The 23,976-nt window shown below is 36.8% G+C and overlaps 1 protein-coding gene across 4 annotated transcripts in view; it reads right to left on the minus strand.

Annotated features, from left to right (window-relative positions):
- CCDC88A (coiled-coil domain containing 88A) overlaps positions 1–23,976 on the minus strand; it is a 148,447-nt gene that overhangs the window by 51,543 nt on the left and 72,928 nt on the right. For all 4 annotated transcript variants that reach the window (XM_066267154.1, XM_066267153.1, XM_066267152.1 and 1 more), the window contains exons 8-13: positions 20,262–20,434; positions 12,287–12,368; positions 9,256–9,414; positions 7,240–7,386; positions 5,633–5,777; positions 2,074–2,258 (exon numbers count right to left, since the gene is read on the minus strand). In XM_066267154.1, the coding sequence (XP_066123251.1) occupies positions 2,074–2,258; positions 5,633–5,777; positions 7,240–7,386; positions 9,256–9,414; positions 12,287–12,368; positions 20,262–20,434 (891 nt within the window). The remainder of the gene's footprint in view (positions 1–2,073; positions 2,259–5,632; positions 5,778–7,239; positions 7,387–9,255; positions 9,415–12,286; positions 12,369–20,261; positions 20,435–23,976) is intronic.

A 23,976-nucleotide genomic window follows, 5' to 3' on the forward strand; every position in this document is an offset into this window, starting at 1 on the left:
AGTATTAAAAAGCTAATTTAAATTCAAAATATGATGACCAGGCAGTGGCACAGAGGATAGAGTGTCAGCCTGGTACACAGAGAGGATCTAGGTTCGAAACCCCGAGGTCACCAGCTTAAGCACAGACCTTAGTTCCAAAAACTAAATGGCTACTCCCATTTTAACACTATATTGATTGTCAATACTTATTATGATAATTTGGTTAATGGACTAAAGATGATACAAAATGTTTTAAAAAGAGTAAAAATCTTGCAAGAAAATAAGTCTATTTTCACTATTGAAGGCAGTGGTCCCTCAAAACATGGTTCCAAAACAGCAGGATGAGCATCACACCAAGGAACTTCCAGAAGTGAAAATTCTTAGTGCCCACCTCAAACCTACCAAAAAACAGAAACTCTAGGCATAAGGCTTGGCAATTTGGGTTTTCACAAGTCCTACAGGTGATTCTGATGCATACTATAGTTCAAAAACACTGGTCTAAGGTCTGGCAGATTTTCACGAGGTCTAGAAACCCAAAATCTATCAAAGGAAAAACTAGACATGGTTAGGAGCCAAAAACAGTTTGTCATGGCAGAAAGCAAGGAAGCTTCCAAGCAGTTCTAAGTTTGTGTCATAAGGATTCAGAAAACAGCTTCATTGGGACAGTAAGAAAAATAAATACAGTGGATTGAAACACTTTAAATATTCTTAAACCCATGAGTTCATACTGACACTAAAACAAACAAAAAACTCACTCAATTATCTCAGAAGGATATGAGAAATACAACTCATTATTAGGAAACTGGCAAATAAAGGAATAGGATCAAACATTCATCCTGCTTTTCCCATAAGAGCTATTCCCCAGAATAATCAATGGTGTTTTCTTTAAACCAGTAGTTTTTAAAATCAAGCTTCTCTTTATAGAAATGCCGTAGCTACCACACAAAGAAGGGATGATATAATTAGAAAGTCAGGAATTTGCAATCTCTGATTAATTAAAGGATCCAAGCAAATGATTTTCCATGACACTAATTACAAAAAGAGACAGCCAGAGATGTGCCCCTGATTGAAATACATATGGGTGGGCAAAAGTAGGTTTACAGTGGTTCATAAGGAAAATAATACAAAAATTAATAAATAATAATACAAGAATAAACTTTTGTGTACTCACAGCTATAAACCTACTTTTGCCCACTCCTGCACATACTTCTTAATACTTTCACTAAAAACTCAATTTGAATCGGACTAAGCCTACAGTAAAACAGTCAATATAGGGGACAAGAGAACTTGCTAAATGACACAAAAAGAATGCAATCAGCAAAATATAAATTGTGGGAAAACTCTGTTAAGACAACTTGGTTTCTTCAGTAGAAAAACTGCTAGAACACAAAACCAGATAGAAGGTGACAGAAGACTATATGACTTTGGGTGATGGGTATGCAACATAATCAAATGTCAAAATAACCTGGAGATGTTTTCTCTGAATCTATATACCCTGATTAATGTCACCCCATTAAAATTAAAAAAAAAAGAAAAACTGCTAAAAAAAAGAAGAGTAAACCTATAGACTGAAAAAGACTTAAAGAACATATCAATTGATTGAATGTATTGATCTTATTTGGAAACAGATTTAAACAAAATGTAAAAACAAACCAGAATTGAAGAAATTAAAATATGGATTAAAAACTACTAATTTTTCAAGTGTGATAATGTCACTGTCCTTTTTTTTTTAATTCCTTAATTTTTATACATATATACTGAGATAATTGTTGGTAAATGAATCCATATCTTGGATTCACTTCAAAGTCATCTAGTGGTTGTGGGGAGGGTAGGCAGGGGTAGATATAAGACTGGCTTTAAGTTAATAATTGTTGAAGTTGAATAATGAGTATAGGAGTTCATTTACTTTACATTTGTGTACATTTTTAAGTTTACATGTTAAAAGAATTGAGGGCATATTAAAAACTGGAAAATAAGTATTTTACTACAGTGCTATTTATTTATACTTTTACATAATTTTTAACATTAAAAAAGTGCTATTTATTTATACTTTTTACATACATTTTTGAACATTAAACATTCATTTTTATTTACCTTTTTACTTAGTCTTTGGTTTTCTTTTTCAATTTTCAGGATTTTGGAAGTGTTACCTTCTGTAGAGTCCATAGTACTCCGAAGCTCTTCTACAGTTTTAGTCAAACTCTGGTTTTCCATCTCCAACTTTAATAACCTACTTGATGTCAATTCACTCACCTCATGGCCCAGAGATTTTTGTGGTGCTACAATATTGAAAAATATGTCATTGGTAAATATATGCTTACTCTTGATCAGTTAAATAAGTGAGTATAAATAAGTTAAATAAGATGATGTAAACATCATCAGGTCCTTAATTGTATAAAACATTTATAAAGTTAAGGTAGACACAATGGAAAAAACAGATAAAAGACAGGTAAATCTTGAATTTTTAATGCATCTGTAAGCATTCCAATGGGGGGGGGGGTAAAAGAATAAAATTTAGACTGAAGAGTCTATAGAGTTCCAGTTCTAGTTCCATGAGAAATTAACTACTTGATAATACCAAGCCACTTTAACCTCAATGAGTCTTAGATTACTGGTACAAAATATAGTTATGGCCCAGTGTATCTCATAGTCATGTGTGGCACATATAGGAAGTATAAAGCATATCTTATGCCAAACTTTCAAAAATTATAGGAAGATAGTTTGAGGGGAGGAAATCCTAATCTGATTCTGAGAAAGACAGGAAAGTACACACTAGTCACCTTCTAAAGAAACCCTGCTAAGTCAAGTGTAAAGAACAACATCTACTCCTTGTTGTCAAGTAAAATCATCTTCCTAAGTATATTACAGCATTACATGTTTTAAAGTAAGAAAACTCAATGTCTAGTTCTGTAAATGATGCTCTCCAATAAGTCAAGATTATTTTTAATAACCTGATAGCAGACTCATTGAATATTCTGATGATATAAAAATACTAGGATTTACAAATGAAATGTGATGCCTAGAATTTATTTTGAAATCTTAGATTTTAGGAAGGGCAATGGATAGAAGTATGGGAGGACATTTCTAGGTCTGTCTACTTTTGTGTATTTTGATATTCTCCATCATATAAAAGCAGACACACACACACACAAAAAACATATATCCTCACAAGTACATAATCTTTACAAAATTAGGTATGGTTAAATACTCCCAAATTTTAAGTAAAGAAAATCTCAATTCTTATTTCCAGCTGTTCTTCTAGTCAGCATATTGTTAATCTTTTTATTAAAAGCTGGTGTGCTAGATAGTCACTGACACTAGAAAGTTCCATAGCTGTCCGAGTCTTTTTTTATGTGTGTGTTTGACAGAGATAGAGAGACAGAGAGAGGGACAGATAGGGACAGACAGGAAGAGAGAGAGATGAAAAGCATTAATTTTTCGTTGCAACCGTATTTGTTCATTGATTGCTTTCTTATATATGCCTTGACCAAGAGGAGCTACAGCAGAGCAAGTGACCCTTTGCTCAAGCCAGTGACTTTGGGCTTAAGTCAACAACCATGCAGTCATGTCTATGATCCCATGCTCAAGCCAAGGACCCCACGCTCAAGCTAGTGAGCCCCCGCTGAAGCCTGATGAGACCTTGCTCAAGCCGGCGAGCTTGGGGTTTCAAACCTGGGTCCTCTGTATCCCAGTCCAACACACTATCCACTGCATCACTGCCTGGTCAGGCTCTAAGTCTTCTTCAATAAAACTAATTCATGACTTGAAGTCATGCATTCAAATGAACAGGAGTAGGCTAAAATACATCATGTATCTTAATACTTTCAATACTATGAATGCACTTCAAAAAAGCTTCAAGTCAGATTATGAAGAATTAAAAAGGATGCTTACAACACATTTTATCAACATGAAAGAATACCTATATTATAATCTTAGGTGCAAAGAGGAACCTGAATTGTGTATACACATTAATCACTATCTAAAATACCTGTGTGTGTAGAAAAATTCTAGAAGCAAATTTTCTAGATTTAAGAAATTATTAGTGACTTTGATTTCCTCCTTCATATTTTTTCAGGTTTTGAATCTTTTCTAAAAAGTCCCTTGTATATTTCAAAATGAAACACACACACACACACACACACACCATAAAAAATGACACTACATTAAAACAAATATTTAGATATTTGGCCCCCGCGAAGAACAACTGCAAAACAACTGTGATATAATAATCATAATAATTCTTAACATTCAAATACTATATTCCAGGCATCACAAGTATTAAGAAATTCAACCTCACAACAACCCTACAAGGTACATACTATTATTGTCCTCACTTAACAGATGACGAAGAAACATTTTTTTAAAGACTGATTTATATTTTTAGAGAGGAGAGAGAGGAAAAAGCAGGGGTGGGGAGGGGAGGAGAGGAAAGCATCAATTTGTAGTTGCTTCTTGTGTGTCTCTTGACCTGACCAGGCAAGCCCAGGCTTCGAACTGGTGACCTCAGCATTCCAGGTTGATGCCTTATCCACTGCACCACCACAGGTCAGGCAGATGATGAAACTTTTAACAGTGTTATTTGAATTGCTTTCTTTGTAACTCAATTTACAAGAAATAAAAGTTTATTCCACAAGTATTTTAAGTAACAGATCTCCCTGCAAGCTCACTGGCTGAATACCATCACTTACTACATAGGGAATTACATGGGGTTCCCAGAATTTGGAATTAGGTTCCTAAGTAAAAAGCGTAATGGTAATATATATGAGTCATCTGTAGAAGTAATTATTCTGCAAGAACCAGACTATAAACTGTCTTCAGACCTTACGTCTACCACATCACTATATCCTCAGGGCCTTGTATACTATTTCACACATGGTAGGTGTCTAATAAATATCTGCTGAAGGAAGCAAAGCTGGTAGAATAATACTGGGTAACTGAGGAATTACAAAACCTATCTAATAAATTCATTAAAGTGTATCAGTATTAGCATAATCACAACTATAACCCAAACAACTGGACTGTATGTATATGCCCAGCTTTAAGACAGAGGACAAGTCAATAGTGGAATTTAAGAAAAAAAAGCCAAAAGTTAAAAATTTATCTGGGAGAGGTCTTCCATTATCTCCAAGGAATAACCAGGGCTGGACTGGTTGGTAGGTAGAATTCTGAAATGGAGATTACATATGCTGATGACACTGGCCATAAAGATACCTAACTTGTTTTACTCTGGCTACACATTCACCTAAAACTCTTCCCACTATGTTTTGACTATTTAGGTTTGAGTATAGGGAAAAAATATATGCTGAGCAGCTAATATGACTTTTCTGTTCTATTTAGTAGATAGCTATATTTCTCTAAATAAATTAATAAATTGGTATTCTAGTTTCTGGTGATACTAACATAAAATAATGCTGAAACAACTGATCAAATCTCTTATTGAACTCAAAAAAGTTTAGTTGTAAGACATGCAAAGATAATCAAACCCAGGAATGTGGAAATAACATACTACTCTTGAAACTGTATCTAGTGTTAGGTGACCTTCTGAGACATTCCATTTGGGGAAAATAACCACAATAAAATATCCAAAAATGAAAGCATAAATACAATTTCATTTACTCATCAACCCATTTAAAGAAAGCCATATATGGAATACCTTCGGAAAGTTCACTAGTTCTGGATATTTGTTCCAACTCCCAGCCAAGATGTAATGATTCATCCATACTTTGTTTCTGTGCCATCTCCAAAGTCATATTTTCTTCCATTAATTCCTCAATCTTTTTTCTATCCATATCGCGTTCCTGTTTTGTTGGCAGGGAGAAGGAAAAGAGAGCTAAGAAACAGTACAATTTCAAGCTGATATTTTATTACTTATAACTTTTATTTATCAGAAACTGAATGAGAATAAATTCTGGGTTGCTTAAAATTTTCACAGTTTAATGACAATAAAGCAGTTATTATACTTACTACTGGTTATTATACCAACCATGTTTCTGATATCCTTTTCTTTTCTCTTTTTTTTTTTTTTTTTTTTGTACTTTTCTGAAGCTGGAAACGGGGAGAGACAGTTAGACAGACTCCCGCATGCGCCCCACCGGGATCCACCCGGCACGCCCACCAGGGGGCGACGCTCTGCCCACCAGGGGGCGACGCTCTGCCCACCAGGGGGCGACGCTCTGCCCACCAGGGGGCGATGCTCTGCCCCTCCATGGCGTCGCTCTGTTGCGACCAGAGCCACTCTAGCGCCTGGTGCAGAGGCCAAGGAGCCATCCTCAGCGCCCGGGCCATCTTTTTGCTCCAATGGAGCCTCGGCTGTGGGAGGGGAAGAGAGAGACAGAGAGGAAGGAGGGGGGGTGGAGAAGCAGATGGGCGCTTCTCCTGTGTGCCCTGGCCGGGAATCGAACCTGGGACTTCTGCACGCCAGGCCAACGCTCTACCACTGAGCCAACCGGCCAGGGCCTGATATCCTTTTCAATTGGAGCTTCGGGGACACTGAAACGTCTTCCTCAGAGTCAATATATTGTTTAGTGACATAACAAAAGATTCTGGCCCAATGCTCAATAGCTTTATTTCTGTATTTTAGGCTTTTTTTTTTTTTTTTTTGTATTTTTCTGAAGCTGGAAACGGGGAGAGACAGTCAGACAGACTCCCGCATGCGCCCGACTGGGATCCACCCGGCACGCCCACCAGAGGCAAAGCTCTGCCCACCAGGGGGCGATGCTCTGCCCCTCCGGGGCATCGCTCCGCCACGACCAGAGCCACTCCAGCGCCTGGGGCAGAGGCCAAGGAGCTGTCCCCAGTGCCCGGGCCATCCCGCTCCAATGGAGCCCCGGCTGCGGGAGGGGAAGAGAGAGACAGAGAGGAAGGAGGGTAGGGGGTGGAGAAGCAAATGGGCGCCTCTCCTATGTGCCCTGGCCGGGAATCGAACCCGGGTCCCCGCACGCCAGGCCGATGCTCTACCGCTGAGCCAGCCGGCCAGGGCCTATTTCTGTATTTTAAAGGCATGTTTACACAATAGCTTATTAGAGTTTAAAAAAACACAAGACAAAATAAATGCCTCTTTGTAACAAAAGCAGAAATTTCTACTACTCCTATATTCATACAAAATTAGAAGCATTGAATTGATTTAATCTCTTCTTCATTACAGCATCTAGGACACTAAGATGCTGTAAGGACACCATCCTTTGTCATTATAGGGAAAACAGATTAATCTTAGAATTTTTCCTTAGAGGTCATAAAATTGATCTACTTTACAATACTTACCATTTCCATATCATGCAGTTTAGCCTTTAGTTGTAAATTCTCTTTTTCTAATTCATGTAATTTATCAGAACGAGCTCGAGTTCCTTCTAATTGGTCTTCCAACATGGTTTTTGTCTCTAATAAAACTTGATTGTCTTCTTTTAATTCCTATAAACATTTCAATTAGGCTTTATTTATCACAAACATGTTAATATCTGTTAGTTTTTTTTAAAGTTCTGAAACATAAAAAAATTCTTGATTGTAAGATAATTCATTAATCTGTCTTTTGTAAACAGTTCTATGTTAGTAAAGCTACAAAGAAATAAAAATACGGTCAATGGTTTCTTGGCTCTACACTCTCCCCCCTCCCCCCAAACTTAAGCTATTATGCAAACAAAATACTCAGTACTTCTATTAGAATGAGTAATACCACAATAATTCCATGTAAAATTGTCAGGGTGCAAGTAAATCCCTTAATCACAATGATAAAAAACTAAGTCTTGCAGATATTAAGACATACATCTCCACAGAATCAGAGCCCAATTATTTTGCTGAAATAGATTTAAAGATTTCTCTCCACTTAAACTGTAACTTGAAAGTTAAGGGTTTGGAATTTTTGAGTAAAATTCCAGGACTTGAACTAATACTCACATAAATCATAAACCAAGACTCTGTCAATAAATATTTTACCTAAATATCTTGAGAACATGTTTAAAATGCCTACATCTGTTTTAAAGACATATGTTCACAAATTGATCTTGCTAAGCTACATGCCTCCAGTTTATAAACTAATGTCAAGTGAAAGTATATTAAAACAGAGGCATCTATAAGAATCCTTTAATGGCCCTGGCCAGTTGGCTCAGTGTTAGAGCATCAGCCAGGCATGTGGATGTCCTGGGTTCAATTCCCGGTCAGGGCACACAGGAGAAGCACCCATCTGCTTCTCCACCCCTTCCCCTCTTCTCTCTCTGTCTCTCTCTCTTTCTACTCCCCTCCTGCAGCCATGCTCAATTAGAGCAAGTTGGTCCCAGGCACTGAGGATGGCTCCATGGCCTCTGCCTCAGGCACTAAAAAATGGCTCTGGTTGCAACAGAGCAACGGCCCCAGATGGGCAGAGCATCACCCCCTAGTGGACTTGCAGGTGGATCCTGGTCTGGGTCATGCAGTAGGAGTCTGTCTCTGCCTCCCTTCCTCTCACTAAATGAATGAATGAATGAATGAATGAATGAATGAATGAATCCTTTAACAGTGCTGTGCATACACTCATTTAAAAATGGGCCAACAATTAATATGCACCTTATCTTTGTAGTCTCTTAGGTCTATTTTTGATAGCTTTCAGGCTCAAATGTTCTATTTTCTCTTATAATGTTTTCACTTCTTAATTTTGCATCCTCCTTCCTTATTATCCCTATAATAAACATGACCAAAATTTCCACTGTTTACAGACAATGAGGAAAATAACTGAGAAAGGAGAAAAGGATGCAGGTGCAAGGATTATCAAATTTTTGCTGTCAAAGTCAACTTCATGCAACACTGTACATCAATCATTATTAAGTAGGGGAGGCTGTTTTTTCTAATTTGTTTATATAAAATTTTTATTATTTGTTGAAAGAGAAAAAGGACACAAGCAGGTGTGCATGAACACACAAGCACCTTCACTGACCCTAATTTAACATTATGAATTGAGAATCCATTAGCAATATGTTTGTTTTCACTTCTACAAACAAATTTAAAATTAGCAGAGAAATATTTTATTTTGACTAGGAGGGAAGGATTTCAAGTCTACCTATAATGCTAAATAAAGGAATGAAAGAAGAGCCCCAAAGAGTTAAATAAAACTAATAATGTCCAAATATTACTTTTAAAAATTCTAATCTAAACAATACACTTATCTATCATAAAATAAACATCTAACGGTACTTACAGATTTGCTAAACATTTTAAGAATTCCATTCATTAAGTGCATTTTCATTGCATTTTGAAAATCATAACTCTTTTAAAGAAACTACTATGAATGGTTTAAATTATGCAACATACCTCAACTCTTGCCTTATAAAATTCAATATCATGTAGCCTCTCTTTATATCTGCTGACTTCACTTTCAAGTTTATCAACTCTGATCGCCTTCTCTCGAAGTGCATCTAATTCATCTCGGTACATTCTCGCAGAACGAGCATCCGAAAGCAAATTCATGTTCTAAACATAAATAAATATTAACATTTTAAATATTACTTTCTAGTTTCAAACTGATAACCCTTGCTTGAACAACTTTTAAAAAAATTTTCATTTATTGATTTTAGAGAGAGAAAGAGAAGGAGGGAGAGAGAGGGAGAGAAAAATATTTAATTTGTTGTGCCACTTATTTGTGAATTCATTGGTTGATTCCTGTATGTGCCCCAATGGAACTGAACTCACAACTATGGTGTATAGGGATGACGCTCTAACCAAGTGGCAACCTAGCCAGGGTTTTTGGCTGCAGAACTTGACTCTACTAAAAGAAAATCAGCCTGACCTGTGGTGGCGCAGTGAATAAAGCGTCGACCTGGAAATGCTGAGGTCGCCGGTTCAAAACCCTGGGCTTGCCTGGTCAAGGCATATAGGGGAGTTAATGCTTCCTGCTCCTCCCCCCTTCTCTCTCTCTGTCTCTCTCTCATCTCTCTCTCCTCTCTAAAAAGTGAATAAAATAAAAAATCAATAAATTATATATTTTAAAAGTATGAATTTTGTGGTATATAAATTATATCTCAAGTTGTTTCTTAAAATGGGGAGATATAAAAGCAAGAATAAGAAGTATTTTAAACACGTTTATATACAAATATGCAAACTTATGTTTAGATACTCAATAATATTCTGTATTTAGAATATAAAAAATATTCAGGATGTCTTAAAATAAGTTAACCTCTACTTGACATAACCATTTGCAATTAATTTAAGGTAAAAAAATTTAACTTTAAAATATAGGACAGTAAAAATACAAAAGAGGCAAACTGTACTAATAAGATGATCATTAGATATTTTAGAGAAATAATGGCTCTATTCAGATATGCTGTGACATACTAAAATCCTGGTTTTTTATATGCATACAAGTAAAACGATTACTGCATATCTTAATGCCATTTGAGATAAATATTGAAGTTCAATCTTTTAAAAGTCTTCTTAATTCTCTAGAACACTAGTTATCCAAGTACGATCCAAAGATAGCTGTGCTTTCCTCAAACCCTTTCAGGGATTTCATGAGGTCAAAACTATTTTCATAATAATTCTAAGACATTATTTTCCTTTTTCATTCTCATTCTCTCATGAGGGCACAGTAGTTTTCCAAAGGCTACATGGTATGTGGTATCTTAACAGAACAAATACAGAAACAGATAAGAGAATCTAGTTGTCTTTAAGCCAGGCACTAAAAGATCTGCAAAAATGTAAGAGAGTACCATTCTATTTTTTTTGGTAAAATAATGGTTTTTAGTTAAAATACTTTATGTTAACATGATATTGAGTATATAAAATTCTTAAGTTTCAATTTCTAATATAACAAATACCAGGAGATATAGTCCTTATTAATTTTTAACAGTGTGAGAGTTTTAAGACCAAAAAGATTGAGAACCACCACTATTTAGAGGGAACACAGATAGAAAAAAACCCTGCTACCAAGAAAATGGAAGAGCAACCACAACATATCTAGAAATAAAGATTATGATGTACATCGGCCTGCTGTAGCTTTCCCCCTCCCCCATCAGGACACATGAGAAAGCAATCAATGAACAACTAAGGTGCTGCAATGAAGAATTGATGCTTCTCATTTCTCCCTTCCTGTCTCTGTCCCTATCTGTCCCTCTCTCTGTCTCTTTCTCTGTCACACACACACACAAAAGATTATATATCCTGTCTCATACATCCAGAAACATCACAGTTTATGATTCTGCAAGTGCAGTATTCCCTGAAGTTAAAATGGCAGGTTAGGGAAATTAAGAGGAAGAAAATTGTCCAGCCTCACCACAATTCATACCATTTATGGGTTAAAGAAGACTTCGTTCACTACCTCCAAATGAAAAGAAAACATTATAAAGTGATTAAAAGAAGTATATTCTTAAACAAATCTTGGTTCAAAAAAAAACAAACCCCCACAAAGCTTTAGTAAAAAAAATAATTTTTAAAAAGTAAAAGGGGCCCTGGACGGTTGGCTCAGCGGTAGAGCGTTGGCCTGGCGTGCGGGGGACCCGGGTTCGATTCCCGGCCAGGACACATAGGAGAAGCGCCCATTTGCTTCTCCACCCCTCCCCCTCTCCTTCTTCTCTGTCTCTCTCTTCCACTCCCGCAGCCAAGGCTCCATTGGAGCAAAGATGGCCCGGGCGCTGGGGATGGCTCTGTGGCCTCTGCCCCAGGCGCTAGAGTGGCTCTGGTCACGGCAGAGCGATGCCCCTGAGGGGCAGAGCATCGTCCCCTGGTGGGCAGAGCGTTGCCCCTGGAGGGCGTGCCGGGTGGATCCCGGTCGGGCGCATGCGGGAGTCTGTCTGACTGTCTCTCCCCGTTTCCAGCTTCAGAAAAATACACACACAAAAAGTAAAAGGTTTTTTAATCTTATTTCATAGGAAAAGAATAAAAAATTCAAAAGTATCCTGTTACTTAAAAAGAGCATTCTGTCATATACAAGTTAACATAAAGCACCTTCAGAGTGTGGATTTACACAGGAGCACCTACAATTTACAGTAGAGCTGTTCCAGCGACCAAGCCCACAGAAGCCAAATACACAAAAAAGGAGGAACTTGGAACTGCCCTAGTCCTATAAGGCTCCTTTAAATCTTTTTCTAATTAATTTTAATTTATTTTGTTAACAAGGACTCCTTTAAATCTCAGCAAAGTTTAAATAGCACAGATACAGAAAAAATTCCAAAGACCATAATTTCTAGTTTTGGTTCTGGTATTTTTGAAGAGAGAAACACCGAAAAAGTCATCAGATCTCTTGAAGCCTCAGTAACCTCATAAAGCATCAAGGGTTGTAAATTATAAGGAGAAAAATCAATTTCCAATTACATAGTGGGCCTATATAATAAAAGTTTTAGGTACAAACCTCTTGCTGCAGCCTTTTAAGTTCAATTTCCATTTGCTCAAGTTCTTGTTTACAGTCCAGTAACTGTTCAGTCTTTTCCTCCCTTAAATGAAAATAACATTTATTAAAGAAAAAGCTTATTCCTTTAAAAAGACTACGATCATCACCTGCATTAATATAAATGTATTATCATTACTAAATATCTACTGGAACACAGTATTAGCCATGACTCCAACAAAGGGTGACAATGAAATGAACTTTTAGAATTTACATGATTAGATATTATCAATCATGCTCCCCCTGAAATTCTCCAAAGGCAAACCTCAAGGATTAACATCCTCATAGTTCATAAAATAGCTTATCCCCATCTTTCCTGAGATTCTCCCATTCCCACTCTTCTTTCTCTTTCTCCTTCTCTGCATAGTCAAAGACAAATTAGCAGGATAAGCTTTTATGCAAGGCAGTAGTACTATCTGGGGCTGAGACTTGTAAGGGTCTCCAAACCACTTTCAACGTTTACAGTGGCCTGAAGGAAATTATACATTGCCACACACATACCTAAAATCTTTACAGCTCTATTGGTTTCGTCCCTGAAGCCTATAAACATACTCAAATTTCTCCTATTTTTTTTCTCTTTGCATTACTTTACTTCTAATCTCTACTTTCTATCTTCCCTTCAGAGCCAACTTCCTTAAAGTCAAGTCTCCACTCACTATCTCACTTTTGTACCTTCTGTTCTTTAATAATAAAAGATGTGCACTATAGAAAGCCATAATTTTTAAATAAAGGAGAAATAGTCCCCTTGATAGAGGAACCATAATTAATTTATTTAAATGGCTTCCATTTTTTACAGTAATAAGTAATGGTTTGGAAAATGGACTCATTTTCATAAAACCCTGTGTATTTCAGGACAGATTTGTAAAAGTACATTACAGATTTGAAGGTACTTGATATACTACTGTCAAACTGCCCACTATAATGGTCATTATCAATTTATAAGGCAACAACACAGGGTAAAAATGCCTATGCATATGTGAAACAATTTAACAACTGGAAAATGCTGTCACTGCTCTAATTTACATGTTTTGAACAGTAAGAAAGGCTAAATTTGATTCCTTATGTTTGTATCATTAAAATGCTAAAAATCTATTACCTTTTACAATTTATATTTCTTACAAATATTTCTTTATAGATTATTGAATATTTTTTCAAAAATTATAAACAAATTTTATTTTTTATTGTGACAACACATATGTAACATAAAACTGCAATTTTAACCATTTTTAAATGTAGCACTCAGTGGCCTTAATTATATTTAAATTGTTGTTAAACTATCACCACTATCACTTCCCAAACTTTCATCACCCCAAACAGAAACTCTGTGCCCAGTAAGCAGTAACTCTCCAATTCCCCCAGACCCCAACAGCCCCTACTTCTAATCTAATTTCTGTTTCTCTGAAATTGCCTATTAAATATTTATCTTTTTATTTCTAATTACTGTGTTGATATGGTTTCAAGTGTTCCACTCAATAATACCCTCTACACACTGCATTGTGTTCCTCCCCCATGTCTCCTGCAAATTCTCTTTCCACCCCTTATTAAGGATATTTCATTTAAGTGGAATCATACAATATTTTTGTACCTGGTTTCTCACTTAGCAAATTGTTTTCAGGGCTTATCCATGTTGTAGCAGGTATCAAAATTTCATTCCTTCTTATGGCTGAGTAATTTGCCATCACATGCCTATAGCACATTTTGTTTACTCATCCATCTGTTCATGGACACATGGGTTGTTCCACATTTTGGCTACTGGGAATAATACTGCAATGAACAATGGCATTTAAGTATCTGTTTGAGTTCCTGCCTTAAATTTTGGGAGGATATACCTTAGGTGTGAAACTGCAAGGTCATAGAAAATTCTGTTTAACTTTCTGAGAAGTATGTCAAATGCTTTTTACTTTTTTCCCTGAATGTCTACAGGTTTAACTATTATACAAATAGAGCAACCACCTTTTATAAATATTTCTTTTGCTTTTGTGTAAATACCTTCCCTAGAGAATAAATATATACTCATCTGGTTCCTTTACCATTATTTCATATTTTACATTTAGCTCTTTAATCCAGCTGAAATTCACTTTGGTGTATGTGAGGTATAAATTGAAATAAATTTTCCAAGAATTATCCAGCAGTTCAAGTATCATAAATAAACTATATGTACACCCATTTGATCTATTTACAGTATGAGGCTTTCCACCGTATCTTCCTACTAACAGTTTTTCAGAGTTGATTACCTCTGCATTGCCAAAGTCAGTGGATTATTTTTAGAACTTTCTGAAGAATTTAGTAGAGTTAACTCCATTCTTCTTGATAATTTCTCTCTATTGGCTTCCATAATTTCACTCTTAGGCTTTTCTATTTCACTGACCCTTTTGCTGATTTCATGTTTTGGACACATCTTTTGGCTAATAGTTATCAAGCTCTCATTATCTGTGCTAAGCATTTTTCCTAAGCACTTTACACTTTGCCAAGCAAGAGCCCTCTAAAGAAATAATAGCAGTGATAACAGCTTACATTTATTGAGCACTTATGTACTAGACACTGTCCACCTTACATATGTGCCTCACATAACAATCCTTCAGTGGGCACAATTATTATTCCTACTTAATAGGCTAGAAAACCCAGCAGTTTTAGAGAGATTAACCTGGTAACAGTCACTTGGTTAAGAAGTATTGAGCCAGGAATGACACTCAGGCAGAATAAATCTAAAGCTCATAAGCTTGGCATTATGCTGGATCTCTCTACAGTGTATTATTAGAAGTCTCATTTTATAGATAAAAAAACTGAGTAACATGGCTAAAAAATGGGTAATGTGTGTCCTTAAACACTTTTTTATGTTTGTGTTCTTCACAAACACATCTTTCTCATTATTCATGTTCTTCCTGGGCAGTCTTATCCACTCCCAAGGTTTCAACTACTACTTATACACTACATATGAGTATTCTAGTGATCCCAAATCTCTATTCTGCATCATGAACCAGAGAGTCGATTATCTGATGATTATCTCCAGAGATATTTCTAAAGTACCTCAAACTAAATATGACAAAAACTAAACTTGTCTTTTACCTTAATCTTATTCCTCTCTCTTACATTCCAAATAAATGGCATAGCCATCCAATAAACACTGAGTACAGGAAACTAGGAATTATATCAAAGATTCTGCCTTCTCCCTTATTTTCTTCTCTATCCTCATTATTACAATTTTTGAACAAGCCCACACCAGTTCCCATCTGAACTGTTCTTCAGTCCACTTTCAAAATGACACCATAATTGTGTGTGTGTGTGTGTGTGTGTGTGTCTCAGAGACAGAGAGAGGGACAGAGAGAGGGACAGATAGGTACAGGCAGGCAGGCAGGAAGGGAAAGAGATGAGAAGCATCAATTCTTCATTATGGCTCCTTAGTTGTTCACTGATTGCTTTCTCATATGTGCCTTGACCGGGGTGGAGGGGCTCCAGCAAAGTGAGTGATCCCTTGCTCAAGCCAGCAACCATGGCATCATGTCTATGATCCCACAGTCAAGCCAGCGACCTCGGAGTTTCGAACCTGGATCCTCCACATCCCAGTCTGATGCTTTATCCACTGCGCCACCGCCTGGTCAGGCTGACACCATAATTTATATTTTCAATTTGAACACTCACTAAAAGTCAGCCACTAGCCTAGTATCTCTTTATTAAAACATAAATCTGGGCCTTAGCCAGGTGGCACAATGGATAAAGCATCAACCCAGTATGCCAGAGGTCATGGGTTTGACCCCTGGTCAGGGCACCAGGGCATATACGAGAAGCAATCAATGAGAACACAATTAAATGGAACTAAGTGAAACAATGAGTTTATGCCTTTCTCTCTCTCTTCTTCATCCCCCTCCCCTCCTTTTTCTCTCTCAAATCAATGAAATATTAAAAATAAGAATAAAAATATAAATCTGATCTTGTTACTGTCCCATGCAAAAAATCTCTCATTTGTCCCTACTGTTTCAAGTCTAAGCTCCTGAGCACTGCGCACATGACGACCCATGCCGCCACCCCACCGTTTCAACCGCACTTTTGCCATCCCCTCCTTGTATCCTGCCGAGACTGCTGGACTTCCTTCAGCTTAGTTAGGCTGAGCCTTTTCAAACTAGTTAATGGCTATCATCAATTGAAATGTAACTATCTCTATGTAATATTCCTAACATCATTCTCTTTCTTCCCCCAAGTCAGAATTGACAATAACTCCTTTGGGTTTCAACTGCTGGCTGCACAGACTTCTAATACACCCTCAGTTTCAGGTTATTTCACTGATCTGTTTAAAAGTTTATTTTATAACTCAATTTAAAAATGAGCAAGCATCCTAATAGAAATTTCTCCAAAGATGATACACAAATGGCCAATTAGCATTGAAAAAGATGCTCAACATCATTAGTCATCAGGAAAAAATACAACTTAAAACTGCAATGAGCCTGACCAAGTGGTGGCACAATGGACAGAATATAAATTTGAGATGCTGAGGACCCAGGTTTCAAACCCCAAGGTCACTGGCTTGAGGGCAGGCTCATACAACTTGAGGGTAGGCTCACCAACTTGAGCTTGGGATCATCAACATGATCCCATTGTCACTGGTTGAGCACAAAGGTCACTGGCTCGGCTGGAGCCCCGCCCCCCAGGTCAAGCACATAAAAGAAAGCAATCAATGAACAACTAAAGTGCTACAACTATGAGTTGACGCTTCTCATTTCTCTCCCTTCCTGTCTGTTTCTGTCTCTCTCTCTCACTAAAAACAAAATTAAAACAAACAAAAAAATGCAATGAGATATTACTTCAAACCCATTAGAATGATTATAGTAAAAAATGTGTGTAATAACAAGTATTGATGAGGATATGGAGAAATTGGAGCCCTCATACACATTGCTGGTGGGAATATAAAACTATAGCCAAACAATTTAATAGTTCCTCAAAATGTTAAATATAGAACTACCATATGACCCAGAATTTCCACACCTCATACATACCCTAAAGAATTGAAAACATTTGTGCACACAAAAATGTGCATATGAATGTTCACAGAAGCATTATGAATAATAGTCAAAAAATGTAAACAATACAAATGTCCATCAAATGATAAGTAACCAAAATGTGGTATATATCCATATAATATTATTTAATCATAAAAAGGAATGAAATACCAATACATGCTATAACATAGATAAACCTTGACAACCCTGTGCTAAGTGAAAGAAGGCAGTCAGAAAAGGCCACATAATATATGATAATTTTATATGAAATGTCCAGAATGGAATTCAAGGGGTATATGAACTAACTGCTAATGTGTATGGAGTTTCTTTTTGGGGTGACAAAAATGTCTTGAAATTAGTGTGAGTCATGTAACTCTATGAATATACTAAAAATCACTGAACTGTACACTTTAAAAGATAAATTTTCTGATACATGAATTATATACCTCAATAAAGTTTTTTGTTTGTTTGTTTGTTTTTGTATGTATATTTATCCGAAGTCAGAAGTGGGGAGGCAGAGAGATTCCCGCATGCTCCCGACTGGGATTCACCCGGCAAGCCCACTAGGGGCCGATGCTCTGTCCGTCTGCGGCATTGCTCCGTTGCAACTGGAGCCATTCTAGTGCCTGAGGTGGAGGCCATGCAGCCATCCTCAGCTCCCGGGGCCAACTTTGCCCCAATGGAGCCTTGGCTGCGGGAGGGGAAGAAAGATAGAAAGAAGAGAGAGGAGGGTGGAGAAGCAGATGGGTGCTTCTCCTGAGTGACAATGGCTGGGAATTGAACCTGGGACTTCCACACGCTGGGCTGATGCTCTACTGCTGAGCCTACCAACCAGTAAAGTTATTTTTAAAAAATAATTTGTATAAGAAAAGAACTCTGAAAACATGAGATCTGTGAAGGCAGAGAAAATTATTTTTTTTTTCCTCTTTTTTTTTTTTTTTCTGAAGCTGGAAACAGGGAGAGACAGCCAGACAGACTCCCGCATGCGCCTGACCGGGATCCACCCGGCACGCCCACCAGGGGCGACGCTCTGCCCACCAGGGGGGCGATGCTCTGCCCATCCTGGGCGTCGCCATGTTGCGGCCAGAGCCACTCTAGCGCCTGAGGCAGAGGCCACAGAGCCATCCCCAGCGCCCGGGCCATCTTTGCTCCAATGGAGCCTTGGCTGCAGGAGGGAAAGACAGAGACAGAGAGGAAGGCGCGGCGGAGGGGTGGAGAAGCAAATGGGCACTTCTCCTGTGTGCCCTGGCCGGGAATCGAACCCGGGTCCTCCGCACGCTAGGCCGACGCCAGAGAAAATTATTAAAGAAAGTTTTTGATAGTGTTAGTCTTGCACAAAAGTGTAATTTATAAGGAATACTTCTTCCAATGAAATTGCAAATACTACTTTTACTCTGTATGTTAATAGATCAAAAGCAATTATACTACTATAATGTTCCACTCATGAATGCGTTAATGGTTCATTTGCACATTCTCATTGCAATTATTTATTTCCGTTAGGTCTAAAGCAACCTGAACTATTATTTTAACCCATCCTGACTTCCACACTTCATCACTTTAGTAAAGATCTGTCCCAGCTAAAAGACTTCAATGTGAATGGAAGCAATCACTCAAGGAACACACTTTTAAGGACAACAAAGATATTAGATATCTGATGACATGCTCGTTTCTGGGAATACTTGCTATATCTAGTATATTCACTAATTAAAAATATTTATTTACATTTTCCAATCAGCATATGAGAGACCAAATCTAATTTTTCTTAAGTTGTTTGAAATTTTAATATACTCTATAGCCAAGTCAATTTTATTTAAAAAAATCAAATTCTAATACAGTGTAAAATGTTAATGAATTCACAGCCAGCACTGCAGTTCTAATTGCATGCTTCATCTAAAGACTAGAGAAGATTGTGCTAAATTATATGGAACAAACTAGTGTTCACTGTTTAGGCTATCCATTAACTGCCAGTCAAACTAATAACAGCAATCGCTCCCCTCATTTTCCTGGTGCAGCTGTTTATAGAATATCCTGGGCGTGTTCACTTCAATAGACACATAATAATGCAGACACCCACAATGAAAGCTGTATTTTTTTAAATTTTCCTATAGACTTTATATTTTTCTACCTGCATACTCAATCATTTTCTTAAGCCAACTGCTTTAAATAATCAGTAAATAAATTTAATTGCTATATTGTGGCTTTAAATTTTAAATCTATACTCTAAAACTCAAATTCCAGAAAAACCAACCAAAAACAAAAAAAGAAAAAAGCCCAAAACACAAAAATCCTTTGTTCTTTTTTAATTGAAAAATAAAATGATCTCCAACAAAGATTAGTCATGTTTTTATATGTATTCACCAAGGAATGCCTACCTATGTGCCATTTATACTGACTTCTCTGTAGTGTTCTTTGAAGGCTAAATAAATTTCACCAGCACTAACCAAGCTTAATATTTACCATTGCTAAGTACATGACTCAGGCATTTCAATTACTCAATGCAGAAGATCCACAAAATTAATTTTCTATAAAACTATATACCAGTGATTCAGTCTTTAATTACATTAACTTAAAAAGGGCTAAACTTACTGATCTTCATCAGTGATTGCCAATATATTGTATTTCAAGAATGTAAAAATAAAACATTTAAGGAAATCCCAACTTGCCAAGGAGAAAACATGATTTTATAACAGGACATTTTAACACTCAAAAGATAGGAAGGACATAAATCCAGAATAAAGGGCATCCTTAACTTGGCAGTAAGATTTAGCATTATGAAAAAAACCAAATGCTGGTCTCCTTAGTTTTCTCATTTTAACAAAAACTAGTAAAAACGATGACACAGGCCAGCAATTGAGAACTAATATCTACATGTCATAAGCCTAAAAATATTGTTTAGGTCACCTTTACAACTATATAAATTCAATAAACCTTGAAAATCAGCAACTTACAATTCCTGCCTAAGCCTTCTTATCTTGGCCTTGGCATCTGCCAGCTCCACTGACAAGTGCTGCCGACTCTCTGTCCGCTTCATGCCTGGAGAGCCACAGGGGGACTGTGCGGACGGAGAGGCGTGGGGCAGGGAATGAAGGCCATCCCGCTCTTCAGAGAGCTCTATGATAGTCTAAGGAAAGGCGGAAATAAACACAGAATTACTTTTACTATTTTACATATCATAGAACTAAATACATCAACACTATTCCCTAAGTACTATACTAGAATATCAAAAACAATTCACTGGTCAAAAATATCTTAACTTTGTCATAATTAGTGGTCATTTTTAAAAGTTTGATTCAACAGATCTTAGACAAACTATTTAGTAGATAACAGTAGAAGAAAATAATTTTTTTCCCCATTCTTAAGTTTAACAAAAGAAATCAACTGTGGTAAAGGATTAAAAAGCAGGCCCAGCAGGACGACATATTTAAAAAGCCCCTTCAAGTGTCAGGTAAAAAGTCTTAACATCTGAAGAAATCAAGTCTTCCCATTGTAGCAGGTCCCAAAATCAGCTACTTAAGAATCTTAATCTTCTCCATTTGACAGAAAACTGCTTTCCCTCACTGTTGTGTGAAGTAAATCTGTCTTTGCATTATAATTATGTGTAAAGAGATTGTTACTGGAGCACAAAAAGGGGTTAATTCTATTAATGTGAGTTTGGTGAAAGCTTTCTAAGGACAGTGGGCACATTAGATGTAAAAATTAATCACAATTAATTAATTTAATTACAATTAAGTAATTGCATTTATTGTAATTAATTACAATTAATTTATTTAAATAAATTAAACTGCTGGAAAGGCAAAAAAGACTTGTTGACCTAGGAAAGAAATTAACCCAAGAGTGATATATCTACAACTGTGCTGTCCAATATGGTAGCCAACAGCACAAATGGCTATTTACGTACAAAATTAAAACGTTACAAATGCAGTTTCTTAGTTACACTAGGTACATTTCAAGTGTACAACATCCGTATGTAGCTAGTGGTTACTGCATTGGACAGCACAGAAATATAATTGTGCCATCACTGCAAAACTGAATAATGTTCTAGATTGTAAACAGGGCCCTCAGAGGGACCTAACAGAACCTCAGAGGTTTAGTTCAATCTCTTAATTCTGCAAACAAGGAGTGAGGCATAGAGCTTGATTTTTCACTGATCAGAAATTAGCTAGTAGCAATTGCAAGACTCCAGGCCAGTCTCTTGACTCCATATCCTACAATTCCTCTCACAATAGTAGTTCCAGTCTACTTCCCAACTCAAAGCTTCCTTTATTACTTTCTCTAGAGACCCTCAATGTGACAAAAATCTTCTTCATTTATCTTAAATCTGAACTTTAAGGGCTTTTTAACCTACATGCCCTACTCAATCATACTCTTCCATTCCCCTAATTTTCCTTTCATTGGAAAATCCTCTTAATCTACCAATTTCTCAGCCTTTTCCCCTAAACTTCTTAGGCCAACAGAAATTGTCTTGTACAGCAATTTCAATTATCCTTCTATACCACACAGAATGGGTGGGACTACTTCTTCAGGACCAGGAAATCACCACCCTCACTTTATTTCGCATTACCAAGTCTTACACCACACTCAAGGAATCATTACTTTTCCTGTTCTTTTATTTTTCTGAACCACACATTGGAATTCATTTCCCTATACTAGGGATATAGTTCAGCACCTGAATGAAGGTCTATCAAACTACCACTTTCACAGATTCTAGAATGTCTATTGATAAATGTTCTTTTCTTTCCCAATTCCTTTTCTTTCTACAATCCCGCATCCACTCCCTGTTTGATACATACAGGCTTATCCAGTGAAAGAACCATTCCTCTTTTATACCATGCCTCCTCAACTAGCATTACCCCCATGTCACTATGCCTATACTTGAATATTCAATCACTTTGTCTAGTCAAACAGATTTTTCCTGGCTACTCAAAGTTCCTACTCAGCCTGGAACTAAAATTAGGCCCTTAAATATCACTCTTACTTTCTAATTTAACACTACCATTACATCTTAGGCTATGGCTCACTCTTTGGGGAAAAGGAGGAAAACTAGTATCTACAGAACTTATAGATAGGAAAATTTCCAACCAGATCTCATCTAATACTATAATCTGCAATAGAAGTACATATTATGTCCATTTCAGATTAAATAACAACGCAAGATACACATCTAATGAAGGTATGAAAGGAATTCAAATTCAAATTTAACTGACACTATGTTATTTTCCTTATCTAATATAAATTTTTTCCATTCCTGCTCCAAAGTAATAAAGAACTCAAGAGAAATACATAGCCTGATTACAGATCCATTTTTTTTTTTAAGCAGGGGGAGGGGGGAGGGAGGGGGCAGAGACAGATAGGAAGGGAGATGAGAAGCATCAACTCATACTGCAGCACTTTAACTGTTCATTGATTGCTTTCTCATGAGTTCCTTGACAGAGGAGGGGGGGGAACTCAAGCTGAGCCAGTAACCCCTTGCTCAAGTCAGCGACCTTGGGCTTAAGCCAGCGACTATGGGATCATTTCTATAAGCCTGAGCTCAAGCCAGTGACTCTGGGGTTTCAAACCTGGCTCCTCAGCATCCCAGGTCAATGCTCTAACCACTGTGCCATCACCTGCTCAGGGCCATCCTCTATTAAGCTTTTTCCAATGTCCATCAATCCTTTCATGGAAAATCTTGCTGATTTCCTGGCAAATTTCCCCATAATAGCCATTATAAATATATTCCCTTTTCTTTATTTAATCCTCCAACTGCAAACAGCAACCATCACTTCCAACAAATAACCTTTCCTCCAATTTGTGAAAGAAACAAAACAACCTGAGATTACTCCATTTTTATATATCACTTGCTCCCAATACATATTCCTTATTTCTATGATATTTTCACAACTGGATTTTTTCTCCTTATTCTTCAAAGATATACATATAAGTTTCTTCTATATAGGAAGATAAAAATCACATTTCTCTCTTGCTAACCTTCTATTTCTCATCCAATGCTACTTTTTGAAAGGTACTTTATATGTTCACTGACAATACTATATCGTATCCACTCACCCAGTATATCCAGCCCAACTTCCCTGTGACTATGCATAGTGTCACTAATCTCCATAGTAACCAAGACTCAATCGTAATGGAGCAACTTTTACTGGTTAATTTTCTTTCTGTCTCGATTATCTATAATCTTGCCTTCTAACATCTACTGATTCTAACAATAGTACCTATACATAGTGTTTAATAAATATTTGTTTCATTCATAAGTAAGTTAGAATTATATTACCTTTTATTTTTCATTTGCTGTGTAGTTTTTTTCCACAATAAACCAAATACAATCTTTCTTATACCTCCTTTGTATCTCTGATCTTATCCAGCACAGCAGTGAACACAAAAGAGAGCTGCTCAAAAATATTAACTGAGTGATTGACAAAATGGAGAACTCAATAAATGTACTGAAGACAATACTACATATGAACTAAGTAGGTGGTGAAATGGAGATATCAAGAGCTTCCAGATGTCAATGAACAGAGCACAAAAGAACTACTGGCTGAAAAATATTTTTTAAAAAGAAAAAAAGAAAGAAACCTGTTACTAAAAACTAAGAGCATCTAGAGGTATTTTCCATTAAAGACTATGAAAACACTCTGGCTTTTCTCTAATGGTGGTAGTTTCTTGAGC

This window comes from Saccopteryx bilineata, chromosome 3 (genome assembly GCF_036850765.1).
Source record: "Saccopteryx bilineata isolate mSacBil1 chromosome 3, mSacBil1_pri_phased_curated, whole genome shotgun sequence".
Taxonomy (NCBI): domain Eukaryota; kingdom Metazoa; phylum Chordata; class Mammalia; order Chiroptera; family Emballonuridae; genus Saccopteryx; species Saccopteryx bilineata.